The 14,045-nt window shown below is 32.8% G+C and overlaps 1 protein-coding gene across 1 annotated transcript in view; it reads right to left on the bottom strand.

Moving 5' to 3' along the window:
• The window catches only part of LOC106685339 (minor histocompatibility antigen H13), a gene marked incomplete in the record, with an annotated part of 28,130 nt that overhangs the window by 10,582 nt on the left and 3,503 nt on the right, over window positions 1–14,045 (bottom strand). The window contains 2 exon segments of the mRNA XM_067044656.1: window positions 4,833–4,915; window positions 13,906–14,004. Of these exon segments, the coding sequence (XP_066900757.1) occupies window positions 4,833–4,915; window positions 13,906–14,004 (182 nt within the window).

The following is a 14,045-nucleotide window of genomic DNA, read 5'->3' as shown; positions in this document are numbered from 1 at the left end:
TTATATTGGTAAACACTTACAGGAAACCCTGTTCATATAAGTCTAATATTCAAACCACAGAATATATTTTGCAATCCAACTACGCAACACGTTTCGGACCCATGAAATGATCTCTGATTTTTCAAAATGCAATATGGCTACAAAAATAATCAATGTGGCAATAGGAAAAATAAAAAATAATTATTATTTAAATTTTCTACATATTTATTTTTTATTTTAATATATTCATTCATTTTTTTGTTTTTATTTGCTGTATTTTAATAAAGTAAGCTTGTGAGGAATGTGCATAAAAGCTATTTGTATCAGTGGTCAAACCTAGTGTTTTCCTTGTAAATTTTCTTGTTTCACGGTGATCAAAACAACCAAACACATTTTTTTACCTTGTTTATATGGTACATCCATGTTATATTTGGCTAGGAACACCTTCCAGCCTGTAATTCTGGTTGACGATTCCTTCAGCTTTCCCACCCACTGGAGTGGTTTGTGGTCAGTATGTAACTTGAATCTTCTACTGGACACATATAGCCTAAAGAGACACAGACAGCCCACACTATTCCCACGAGTACTCGCTCGAGTGTGCTATATATGTAATCTCCGTCTTCATAAGGCATCTGCTGACGTATGCCACTGGTCACTCTCCCCCTTTGGCCCATAACTTATGCAAGGCTTAAACCGTTCATTTCATCCTCTTCCGGCAAAGTACCACGGCAGCCTGTCGACTCACCCGCATCCCAAAAAAAATTTCGAATTGGGCAACCCTGTGACCGTGTGCATGGAGTGGTTGTATAGTGTGACTGCCCATTTCATGGCGTCATCAGGTTCCAGTCCCCTTTCTAGGTGGTGCAGTCATGGGTCGTCATTTAGAGTGTTATGGAGTCACTCTATCCCTCCGCGGCTTTTTGGATGTTTAGATATCAAACCATTTCCAATATTCTCATTTCCTCTCTGATGCTTTTATTGTCGAATTCTCTCCCACTGTCGGAAGAAATTCTGTCGAGCACAGAATCCTAATAGTCGAAATAATACTGATGCCGTGCTATGTTCCATCTTCAGCAACCCCATGGTTTTTGTCTTCCAAATAATCTGGTACTTCTTGTTGTGGATTATCTCCTCAAGCTCCTCCATTTTTGTCGGTCTTTCGTCTTTTGAACTTTCTTCTGCGGACGTCCCCTCCCCATTCTAGTTTCCTGATGAGGCTGATTGCTGCTCTTCTTCTGGAGTCCACTCCCTCAAAAACTACCTTCCAATTCCAGATGTTTTCCCTTGGTCATATTCTACTGCGTTTACCAGTATTGCTTGCGAGAGCCAATCTGCTACTACGTTTTCCTTGCCAGGTTTGTACGTGATGTCCATGTTGTACTGGATCAACAGTTCTTTCTACCTTGTAATTATCGCCGAAAATTCCGTTAACTTCCCCACCCATTGGAGGGGCCTGCGTCCCGTCTGGACCCTAGATCTTCTCCCGAACAAGTAGGATTGGAAATGCTCTGTTGACCATATTATCCCCTGTAGTTCTCAATCCAAGGCGCTGTAACGTGCTTCTGCCTCTGTGACACCATACTTCACTTTCTTATTACAGAACTGCTCCCAGTGCGTACTCACTGGCATCTGTCGTGAGTGTGAACTGCTTTTGGAAGTCAGGAAATGCTAGTACTGCTTCTTTCAGCCACTGATCTATACATTTTCTTATATTGTCTTCAATTGCCGGCATCATTACTATCGCACTAACCTTCCTTGGCAAATTGTTGAGGGGTACCAGGTGTTCTGCCATATCAGGGACGAACCGACGAGCGTAGTTTAATGCCCCTAAAAATCTTCTGATTCCTTTTATGTCGGTCGGCACTGCCATCCGATGTAAGGCACTACCTTCTGCACATCCGGTCTTACTCCCTCCTGAGAAATGGTGTGTCCTAGAAAATTTATTTGTTTTTGTACCAACAATGACTTCTCTTGAGATAGTTTTAGTCCGAATTCTCGCATCCTCTGAAAAACGCTTTTTAAGAGTTTCACATGGTCTGTAACCGATTTACTAAACACCAGAAGGTCATCCATGTAAATCTGGCATACTGATTCATCTATACCTCTCAAAAATATGTCTGTTAACCTTTGAAATGTAATGTTCGTGTTCTTCAGACCAAACGGCATTCTCCAAAATTCCTTGTGCCCTCTTTCGAAAGTAAAAGCCGTTTTGTGTTGGTGCTCTGGGTGCATACGAATCTGGTGATAGCCTGCATTCAAGTCTAAGGTGCTAAAGATTTTAGCCCCTCCTAGCCTGTCAAGGATATCCTCAAACCTCGGTATTCGATACTTCTCATCGATGGTATTATCATTGAGCTTACGTTATGCGATGACCACCCTATATATCTCCCCGTTCTCACCTGGCGTGGGTTTCTTCCACACCACCCACAACAAATTATTAAAGGGTAACATACTGTCCACGATGATTCCTTGTCTTCTCAAGTTTTCAATTTCGTCTCTTTTGTTCTTCCAGAGTGCCTGTGGGTATCTTCGTTCTTGAACATATGTCACTCTTTCCTGCTTTAGAGGAATCTCATGAACCGTCCTTTCTGTTGCACCCAATACCTCTTCTTCATTAAAGAAAATTGTCGTCAAATTCCGTTGTAATGGGGTCCATACAATTCTCCACCTGCGTTACTGCCCCTACTAGTGCCTTCCTGTCTGCTATTGTTTGTTGGCATCTGTACTTCTTTCGTCCGATTTTAATATTTTATTTCCCATTACTCTTCGTTATCTTAGCCCCCACCTTCTCTAAATGATCACAACCAATAAGCACCTGATAATCCCTAAGCATCCTCCTTACTACATCAATTGTTAAAATGCCCCCTTTAGTCGCCCACTTACCCAGTCCTATCTCTATCTCCCCCTCTACACTGCATGGTCCACTCAGAGTGATTTACGTTTCCAAACCTTTACCTGGAGTGTCCTCCCCATGCTGTTAATTAGTACTTCTTTACAAGAAATGGTGTTTGAACTGCTCGTGTCCACCAGAAAGTTTACTCTTCTGTTCACTCGGATAATAATCAGACCATCCCTACTCTCTTTTACGTGATACTTTGTCAATGTGCAGTCGCCTCTCTGCCTACATCCTCCTCAGATCTCACGTATCTTCCTTCTTCCTGGTCCTCGCCTACATGTGCTTTCTCGGCTCCTTTGCTCACGACCATTCCTTTGTTCATCCACTTCAGTTTCTGTTACCCCTAAAACTTCCGCAGACTTATTGCCGATCCGCTCAGTCTCTGTCAAAGGCTTTTACTCTGAACTTGTTGGGCATTGACCTCCGTTGGCTCCCCTTCATCCATATTCCTTCTTCAATACTTGTAAGTCATTCTTCCTGAATTATTAAATCCCAGATTAATGAGGTCGCTAGACATTAGTGAACCCGACAGAACTAAATTTTAGTGTTTCTTATGCTATTGTAATGTTCACTGCTTTTATTGAATTTGCTTATTATTTTTTAACTTGGTGATCTCTCCTTTTATCGTCTATTTTTCAATACACACACAATACAAAGTATTATTATTATTACTATTTTCTAATTACTTCTTTGTCTAACTAACTTTGTATTTTCTTTCTTTATGCTTCTTTTTTTGACTTACATATTACATTAGTATATTGTACGTATATTTTCTTTCCATTTCTAAATTATTATTATTAAATTAAATTATTCATATTTTAAAGTTTCTTTGCATTATATAACTTTATTAATTATGTTATTTTACTCACATACTTAATTACCTATATATACCTTTTATTTACTTTAATCATTCTATATATCCTTTATTCACTGGTTGTTATCTTGTTTTTTTTCTTAGCCGTGATGAAGGCTATAAATTCTGGCCGAAATGTTGGCACTAGTAAATAAGCTTTTTAACTTATTTGTGTTATTCTCTGATCGCACCTCCAACTATCTTCTTCTCATAAATATTACCCATGGTTGACTATCTTCTCATCAATCAATGAACAATTTTTCGAAACAATACCTATTTCTAATTTTCGTTTTTTTATTTTTTTTTATTTCCCTAAATATGAGAAAAAAAAACTAAAATAATATAGTGATTACAATGGTAAATTATGATAAATTCAGCAATGAAATATTTTGACTAGGAAATCAAAATTAACCCAAAGAAAAAATATTAATAACATTATTATTAAAATTAGAATTATTTTAATTTTAAGAATGTTGTATTCTCATTTTGGAATTCCACTTTGGTATTAGTGAAAAAATATCAAAAATGTGCAGAAATACATAGATCAAGCAGACAATCATTGCGGCTCTCGAAGCATCAACATCTAGAGAACAGGGGGTAAGCTGCCACTTTCTCTGGTCTATTAATTACAAATCTCGCGGCTTTAATCCTAAATCGTATTTTTCTCTTTACGATCATCCTATGCTACCAAAAATGAATCTGTTTGCGCAGATTTGTTTTATTTGCTTGTGGTCAAGTGCCTATAAGCTCACTTTTTATGATTTACAAATAATAACAAAGATAAATTTTTTAAATCCCAAAATAATTAAAACAAAAATTAATGAACCAATTTCAGTACTTCTATGGCGTTCTAGATGCTAAATCTGTTTACAGATGGGAAATTTATTATTCCGTATTTACATGAGAAGAAAAGTAAATTTTCCCCGAAAGTGCTGCCATCTCTTGAAAAAAAAAACTTACTAAAAATCGGTACATTTAGCTTTAAGTATACATCTACCATGAAATCTAACATTTATATGTCTAACGAATTAATTCCAACCACAATAAGATGACCTTCAGCCACGAACAAAAAAAGATAACATTAGAAAATCCATTCAAACTTACCTTACTAAATGGCATAATGCCAAAACACCAAGAACAAAGAAATATCCAGTTAGAAGGAGGTTAATATAATCTTTCGAAAAAATCTGAAATTGAAAAGAATATAATTAAATAATTAATGATACTATGAAAATCATATAGACTAAAAGTCAATTACAATAAAAAAACATAATATAACTATGATAAAACAAAAATATACTATGAATTAATACGATTAATTTGAGATCATGGGCCTTAAAAATGTCTATGAGGAAAAGATATCCACTTATAAGCATCAATTTTTCTTATAACAGTCTGTAAATAATAATTCAGAAATTAAATTGGCATTTTAACACCACTAATCTTTTTTTTTAAATGGAAGTTGTTTATGAAAAAGTTAATTATTAATTTATAATTATTTTTATGGATGTATATTGTTTATTTCTTCTGCCAACATGCAAACAGATTTCATAAAATTTAAAAGAGAATTAGAATGACCGAACTTCATTTTAACAGGAACAATACTATTACCAGAAATACACTGACATGTGAAAGCATGACAGAAGAGAAGATTTTTTAAAACTTATAAATAATTGAAATCATTGGTAAACTAAATCTTAAATTAAAAAAAAGAATAATCAAAAATCAAATAAGATCAGCAAGTAAATAACATTTTAGTAATGATTATTAAAAAAAAAAGAAGTAAATATCTTAATTAACCTTTTTAATACCTCAACGTAATACTTTCAATTTATTGCCTTGGTCTTGATATTTACAGTTAATTTGAAATCAGTTAATATTTAAAATTATAATTAGTTAAAAATAATTAACTTTTATTAATAATACGATTTCTTTTGGCGATTATAGAAGGCAAAGCAAAGTAAAAATGAAAAAGATTCAGTAATACTTAGTAAAATCTCATATAGTGAATTTTGAAACCTTTATATCTGCAGCCTTAAAGCCACCAGAGAATAAAAAATGGTGGTCAATAGAATAGAGCTAATTTTTTTATTCATTGTTCAATATTTTTAAAGCTACCTGCCAAACGAAATAGATTATTAGCTCCTTTTTTAAAGTAGAGGAAATTTGACACAATCTAAGCCCTAATACAGCTCTTCATGTGAGATAGACTTCCTCATAAAATAATGTTTAGAAGTATAAGATAAACAATGTATAAGAAGTTGATAAGAAATCAACATTTCGTAAACATATTCTGGCAAATATCATGGAAATTACAACTCCTACGAAGGTAATCATTATAAACTACTTGATAGTGAATTTAACCAGCTTCAATTTGAGTGCTAATAGGTATATCTCTGTATGTCTAATAGTTCCTGAGATACAATTTTTCATAAAACATTTTAACTCACAGAAACATTTTAAACACAGAACTCTAGTTTTTAGAAATCTAAATTTTAAAAACAAGCAATGGAACTGCCACAACAAAAATATTACTTAATTTCCTAGTTAAGTATAATATTAAATTATATAGCCCCAACAAACCTAAATTTATTCTGTTTTAACTTCCCTGCAAACCAAGTATCATAGATTCAGCGCTCAACCACAATATTAATATTCCTCCTAACCACAATATTAATATTCCTCAACCACAATATTAATATTCCTCATTTCGTCATGCTACCATCTCTGAACTCTGACCACAACCCGGTGGTTTTTGAAAAAATATTAATATAATAAATCTGTATCCAAAATTCTTTTATAAAAAGGACAATTGGCAGGTATTTAGGGACATAATTGATGAATAATTAGATATTAACCCTATCATTAAAACTCCCAATGATATTTAAGAAAATAATTAATGATTAAACACAGTTATCAAAAGCTCTATGTCCACAACTATACCTTAAACCTTCACTAAGTACCAGATGGAATAAATATCATACCACCTCAAAATCCTCTAGCCAATTAAAAATATGATGAGAGAAATGTCTCAAAAAACCAAAACCCAACCCATAAAACTATTTCCAGCAGAATAAACTGCTTGGTAAAAAACCAACTAAGTAAGTGAAAACTTTCCACCATATATCATTCACATTCTCGAATCCTACCTCAGCAACAGATCCTTTTAAGAGACAATAAACAACACTAACTCATTAACCCACTACCTATCTACTGTGCTTCTGTCCTCACGGCTCCTACCTTTCCCCTTCCCTCGATAACATATACATTTCAGACCTTCCCTCACATATATCTGCATAAAAATATTTTAAGTTGATGACAAAGCCATCTATACATCACCATATAGATTAGATACAATAGTAAACAGGTTACAGGCTCTTTTTAAAAAATGGAAGATTAATGTTAATACACCAAAAATGCAAGCTATCATGTTGTGAAATAAGTTCATAGCATTTTTTACAGATGATTTCAATGAAAACTTCAGATTCTTGTAAATAATTTCAATCAATTATATATGACCCATTTTGATTTATTACGTGTTGCCATCTTTCAGATAATGTTTTAATTCTGTCCTCCCAGAACTTCTCAGATTTTTGTGCAATGAACTCCTCTATGTGCGTTTTGCAGTCCTCGAGCGAATTAAAGTGTTTCCCGTTAAGAGTTTTGAAGGGCCCAAAATAAGTGAAAATCTGTTAGGGTAAGGTCTGGTGAATAGGGTGGGTGGGAGTTCACATCCCAGCCAAACTCCAATAATTTCTGTCGGGTCTGCAAAGACACGTGAGGACGGGTGTTATTGTGATGGAAAATAATGGCTTTACGATTAGCCAATGCTGGACGCTTTTACTCAACTGCTGCCTTCAATTGTTCCAACTGGGCACAGTATACTGCAAAATTAATGGTCTGGTTTGGCGGCCGGAGCTCAAAATAAAGGACACCTTTCCAATCCCACTAAATGCACAGCATAACCTTTTTTGGAGGTAATCCTGCTTTTGGAGTCGTTAACGGTGGGTCACTTTGTTTTCCCCGTGACTTTTTCCTCACAATATTATTGTACAGGGCCTACTTTTCACCCAATTTGAATTAACTAATAACAAAGACTTCATAATTTTATTAGGTAGCAAAATAAGTTTGTGACTTTTTCCTCACAATATTATTGTACAGGACCCACTTTTCATCCCCAGTTATCAACCTCTTTGAAAAATGGATCATTAACATTGCGTTTCAGGAGGGAATCGCTAATTGATATGCAGTCCAATAAATTCTTTTCTGTCAAATTGTGAGGAACCCATATATCACTTCGAGAAATATATCCCGCAGCCCCCAAATGATTTGAGACACTTGCATGAGTGAGATATGTTAAGCATTTCTGCCCTATCCCGAGTTGTAGAGTGAGGGTTGTCTGTGACCAATGCTTGAATTTGGTTATTGTCAACAGTTGAAGGATGACCCGAGCACTTTGCATCTTCTAAATCAAAATTTCTGGTTCTGAACAGAGCTAACCACTTACGGAAGGTGCTTTCTCTTAAGACATCATCATCATCGTACACACTGCAAATTTTGTTAACCATCTGTGCAGGGATTTTCCTTTTAAGAAATAAAAAATCATTAAATGACGAAAATTAATTTTTTTCTCTTCCATTTTGAGCAAGCAAAATACCACTTAAAGATAAGGAATCTCGGTTGAAACTGATGCATAAAAGCACCTTAACTAATCCTTTTTTAGAATATGTAAACACTATTGACCAAGTAAACATGATTCAATAAACAGAGCGAATTAAATTGAAAAACACTATGAATTTATTTTACAACCCAATATCATATTCACAAAAAAAATAGACCACCCATAAATCAAAACATAGTTATTAATGATACCACAATGCCATGGGTAAAGTTCGGCATTAGATAGCTAATATTTAATTAACTAAGGTACAAACTAATAGCTATATATTAGTCAGAATTAGTTCTACTAAAAAATGGAATTAATTTAGTTATTGACTGTTAGCCACCATTAACTCATAAAACTAAATTAGTTGTTAGTTAAAATGAACAACCAAAAACTATTTTAGCTATGGATACATGACAACTCAAACTAATTAAAATTATTTTTAGCTGTTAAAAAAAACTGATGACTAATTCTTTAACCATAGTGGTACCATAACATATTAGGGTCCCATCTTCATAAGATTTTGGAGGTCTTGAAAATGAAAAGATATTGATTTTATGATTGCACGACTGCATTACAATTTATTTTAACTTTTTGGGCTTCTAAAGGCGAATCTACATGTTGGCCGCTTGCCACTCAGATCAGAGGCATGTACAAATGCTCGGTAAACAAAGAAACCGTCCGAATGGACCATCCACATGTCAGTGTTTTTCAGAGAGGTAAGCATGGCGGAAGTACAAGTGGTTTCAGCCATTGCACAGGGATTATATTATTTTTATTACAAAAAAAAAAAAAGAAAATGAAAGAAGACATAAATTAAATTAAACGTAAATAAATAGGATTAAATATAAAAATTATTATAACAAGAAACAAGAAACACCTTTAACCTCCTAACAGCTTTCAGTTGTAACTAAACAAAGAACAATGGTGGAGATGCTATACGAGAGCTCTTATGAACATCTGTGTCCAAAAAAAATAACTCAACGGATTGGCAATGAGCTAAGGCCAACTCATACCAGCCAAACCAAGCCATCCATCCATCCACATGCTCGCGCATGCCTGAGTTGGCCACAGCTTGGCCAACATGTACATCTGCCTTAAGGAGTCCCTAAATATGTTTTCTAAGATGCTGAAAATGAAAATAAATTGATTTCATGATCATGGGCTTGCAAATTAATTTATTTTAACTTTTCCGATTTTTAACATATTGGTGTCCCAATATATGTTTTCAAAGGTACTAAAACTGAAAATAAAATAAACTTTTATGATCACGTGCTTGTGAATCAATTTATTTTAACATTTCACATTCTTAACATATTGAGGTCCCTATACCACCTATAGGTAGACTAGAGAAAAAATAAATATGGACATATGTCAAAAATAGAAAAAAATTAAAATGAAGTCTGAACTTGGACTTTTCTTATTATAACATTATTTTCTAGTTGAAACTAACTAATTATTAGTTTTAGCTATAGCTAACGCTATGTTAGTTGCTTATTTCAGATAATAGCTAATTTAGTTCTAAGATAAGTTAGCTATAAAGAAACAGATAACAACTAACAAGTTAGTTTTAGTTTCCAATACAACTACAGCTAACTTAGCTTTAGTTTTTAGTTGTTAAGTATGGCTAACTTTTGCTCAACTCTGCCCATGCCCTTGCTCAAATCAGTTGGTTAATTACTTAGTTCTAAAAATGGACAAATCTTTAATGTCCTCCAAACACATACTAAACAAATGCAATAGAGCTAAGACTAATCATTGAAATGGCCATATTTCAACAGAAAATTAAAATTATAATAAAAAAACAAAACAAATTAATCCTATAAACAATAGTGTTACGCCTAACAATAGCCTATTGTGTTCCTGCCTAGAGCTACACAAATGACTCAAATTAGAGAAAACTAGAGGTCAATTAATATATATATATAAGTATGTTTACTCTTTAATTGTTGGGAGTTGTAAGTTTAACAACAATTAAAGAGTAAACATACGGGCACAAAACTTTTTCTCTTGTACTATTATTTCTAACAACCCCCTTCATACAAAAAATAGGAGAATACGACAAAACATCACTAATCACACATTATTAGACAAAACCTAAAACAAAACTTGGTATTTAAAATGTATACATAAAATTTGTTTATTGTGTATGTTATTTTTTAACCAAGTATATTATTTATTCATTCCTCCATCATTCATAATTTATGTTTAATTAATTTATTTTTATTGTTTAGGTTTTATTAAATTTTCCTTCTGTTTAAAAACAATTAATATTTAAAAAACAAAGAAAAAAGACATTTAAATCACATAAAGCTAACATATAAAAAGTATTTGTACCTTACAATGTACTATGTATCGATTATAGGCTTGTGCCAAATTGTATATAAAAATTAATAAATAACAACTATGAAAAAAAAAAAGTAGTCCAATTAGTGTAAAAATGATCTGGAACCAATTTTAACAAATACCTTTCTCTACTTTCACTTAGGCATGTGTAAATAATGTATTTTCATTGAAACCTCTATATTTAGAAAATGGCTAATCTGATTAGGTCATAAATGCAGAAAAGTTGAGTGCACACAAATATATACGGGCCATATATACACTGCGTGGCCCTTTGAAAAAGTTGATTCAAATCATCTTGAAGTTTTTTCACATTTATAAGTCAGATAGTGGGAAGGACAGGTAAATTTGGAAATACATATGGTATCGGGATTGATGAATGAAGACGGGAATATCATTAATGTTTATGGCAAACAGGGTAGAAATCAATTTCGACTATGTAGAATGCTAAGTGAAAATTATGAGAGAATATGCCAGACTTTTTTTTTTATGTATATATGCAAGTTCAGTTAATTTCTTCTAAGAGTTGATCATTATTTTTATTACTTTACTATACTATATTCACAGAGTTATATTATTTATATTACGCTAAATTATGATCCACCTTCTTGCTATCAGATTAAAGAAAATGCAGTCAACATATTATTAGATTCATACTATTCAATTGCCAAGGAAATCAAGCAGCAATCATGAGTGGCTGCTTCCTGAAACACGGGGCCTCATAAAAACCAGGTTATTAAAAATAAACATAAGCATCCACAATGGTGATACAAAGGAACTCATTGAATTAACTAGAGTGGGGAGATGAATCTTCGCAAGTAGGTGAATGAAAAACTTCCTAATAAAAAACCTGATTCTAAAAAAAAAGGGGGGAGGTACAGAATACTGAATGTCTTTGATCCACAGCAAGAGTCTCTGAAGGAAGAAAAGAAATGGAGAAGTTCTTTGGAATCAATTCTTAAAAATTGTTTCTTGGATTAGAATATGTGATTCTTTCAAGATGCAAAAAAAAAAAAAAAATTAAATCAGGTGTTTCATGAAATGGCAAGGTAAAGGCCCACAATTACCCTAGAACTGTTTCAAGCGCTTGTTGTTCACGAAAAGTTGGCTCTATTTCTTTCCTATTTTCATGAAATATAGGTGAGGCTTGATTTAATGCTTCCAAAACACACTTGTAAATAGGACTTTTTCTTGCTTCAGCTGCTCAAAAAGGTTACGAAGGGAAAGTGTTGGAGTAGTGAGGGAAGCCTGATAGAGTTTGCACTTTATATACTAAATAGAATCAGATCCAGGAAATCAGGCTTACCCCATCACTCCAACACTTTCCCTCCAAAACCATGAATGAGTGGCCGAAGCAGGAAAAAGTTTGATTTACAAACACCTTTTTTTGGAGGAATTAATCAAACCTCACATATACATTAGGGGTGAATAGCAACTCTTGGCAAATGAAAAATTGTTTTAGGACCATTTTGGGCCTTAAGTGTAAAAACTACTTTCTAGCACATTTCTGATTTGTATTCACCATGTTGCTACAGACCATTTTTTAAAAAACAAATACAAGTTGTTTCCATAATTTTTTATCTATTCATCACGTTGACAAAGTATATTCTAGATTTATTTTAAAAAATCCTTTCTTGGACTATTTTGGTTTTACCTTCACAAAGAATACTGTTTTGATTGTAAGTAAATTCAGTATTAATGTCAAGAATTGGCAGATACTGTGTATACTACTGTATATTTAAAAATTTAGAACATGTTAAGTCTAAAAATTTATCTTTTTCATCATTATTTTAAAATATCATTTGCGTTTGAACAAAATAAATTTTCAAATTTAAAAAAATCCAAGATAGATTTCAGTAAAAAATAAAGTATTTTTTAAATTAAAACGCTTGTAACTCATAAATTATTTTTCTATTGACCTGTTTTATTTTCTTTCTACATTTTATTCAGCAGAAGAAAATACATACAAAAAGGTATTTGACCAGCCTAGGTACCAGGATTGAAGTTTCCCCTAACCCTCCTCCTTATACGCCATTAAAAAAGAATGAAGTGTACAACATTGAGTTTCGTACTTTCCAGATATCATTTAGAATGACATAAAGTTTCCTTTAAAAAAACAAACAAAAAATCTAGGCTTAAAATTATCCATACGAAAAAACTAAATATATAGGGCTAAAAAAGCATTGAATGTCTAAAAATAAACGTTCATAACCAATGTGCTTGACCAATGTTGATTTTTCTAGGGCATACCTTTTAAACGAAACAGGAACAAGTGAGGTATGTCAATTTGATAGTAATAAAAGCATCTAAATAATTTTGTAGTAACTTGCAAATAAATCATGCCCATAGTAAATGAATGGGAAATTCATATTTCATAACTGCAAGTAGGGTAATATCAGTTGTAACTGTTGTTAACAATAGCTTCAAAAATATTTAAATGTTTCAAATTGATCTTCGCACCTCAGAGAGCCTAAAAGAGTGAGGGAAAAAAAGATACAACATGGAAAGAGAATCATTAAAGAACAAAGAAATTTTGAATCTCCATCAGAAGTACAAGAAACCAGGATAGTTGAGTAGAAATTCTGCACAATGGCATCACATCATAAGAAGAAGAGTGCGACAGAACAATAAGAAACACCATGTGTAGGATACCTACTTTATCTCCCAATGTTCCGGGTCTTCTGTAATCAAACCAAAACCTTCCAGCAGCTGTTTCATTAAAAGATTTTTTCTCCTAGTGGATCATAAAAAAATGTTATAGAGGACAGCTTCTATCTTTGAATTTATGGGTTATAATTATTTTTACTTCAATATACAGGAGTGTGATTAATCTCTACAATGATCTGTAACATAAATAACAGGATCTTCAAATTTTTCAAACATAATCGTTACAACTGTTAGATAATTTTTTTTTTCCTAACAACATAATCAACCATTGTTTATATCTACTTAGAAGGAAGCTTTCATTAATACTTATAATTAAATAATTACATACCAACTCTTATTTGTACGGGGGTTGCCCCATAAACAAATAAATTATTATTAATATTATTAAATATATGCTCAAAATATAAATACTACTATTAAGTTTAATAATCTAAGAAAAAAGGAAGATCAATCATAACATGATAATGAAATAAACTTATAAATCTAAAATAAATTTAACACTACCTGAAAGAAAATATAAAGTCCAAATAATGCCGCACTGGCAATAAGAGGAAACATAGCAGCATCAGCTTGAGTCATTGTTTCAGGTTTTTCTGTGAGAGACTGTAACAATAAAAATATTATACTAATACAAATATTTAATA

Source organism: Halyomorpha halys, unplaced genomic scaffold (assembly GCF_000696795.3).
Source record: "Halyomorpha halys isolate HHAL.00 unplaced genomic scaffold, Hhal_1.1 Scaffold682.1, whole genome shotgun sequence".
In the NCBI taxonomy this organism is placed as follows: domain Eukaryota; kingdom Metazoa; phylum Arthropoda; class Insecta; order Hemiptera; family Pentatomidae; genus Halyomorpha; species Halyomorpha halys.
This window is presented reverse-complemented; position numbering and strand designations above follow the sequence as displayed.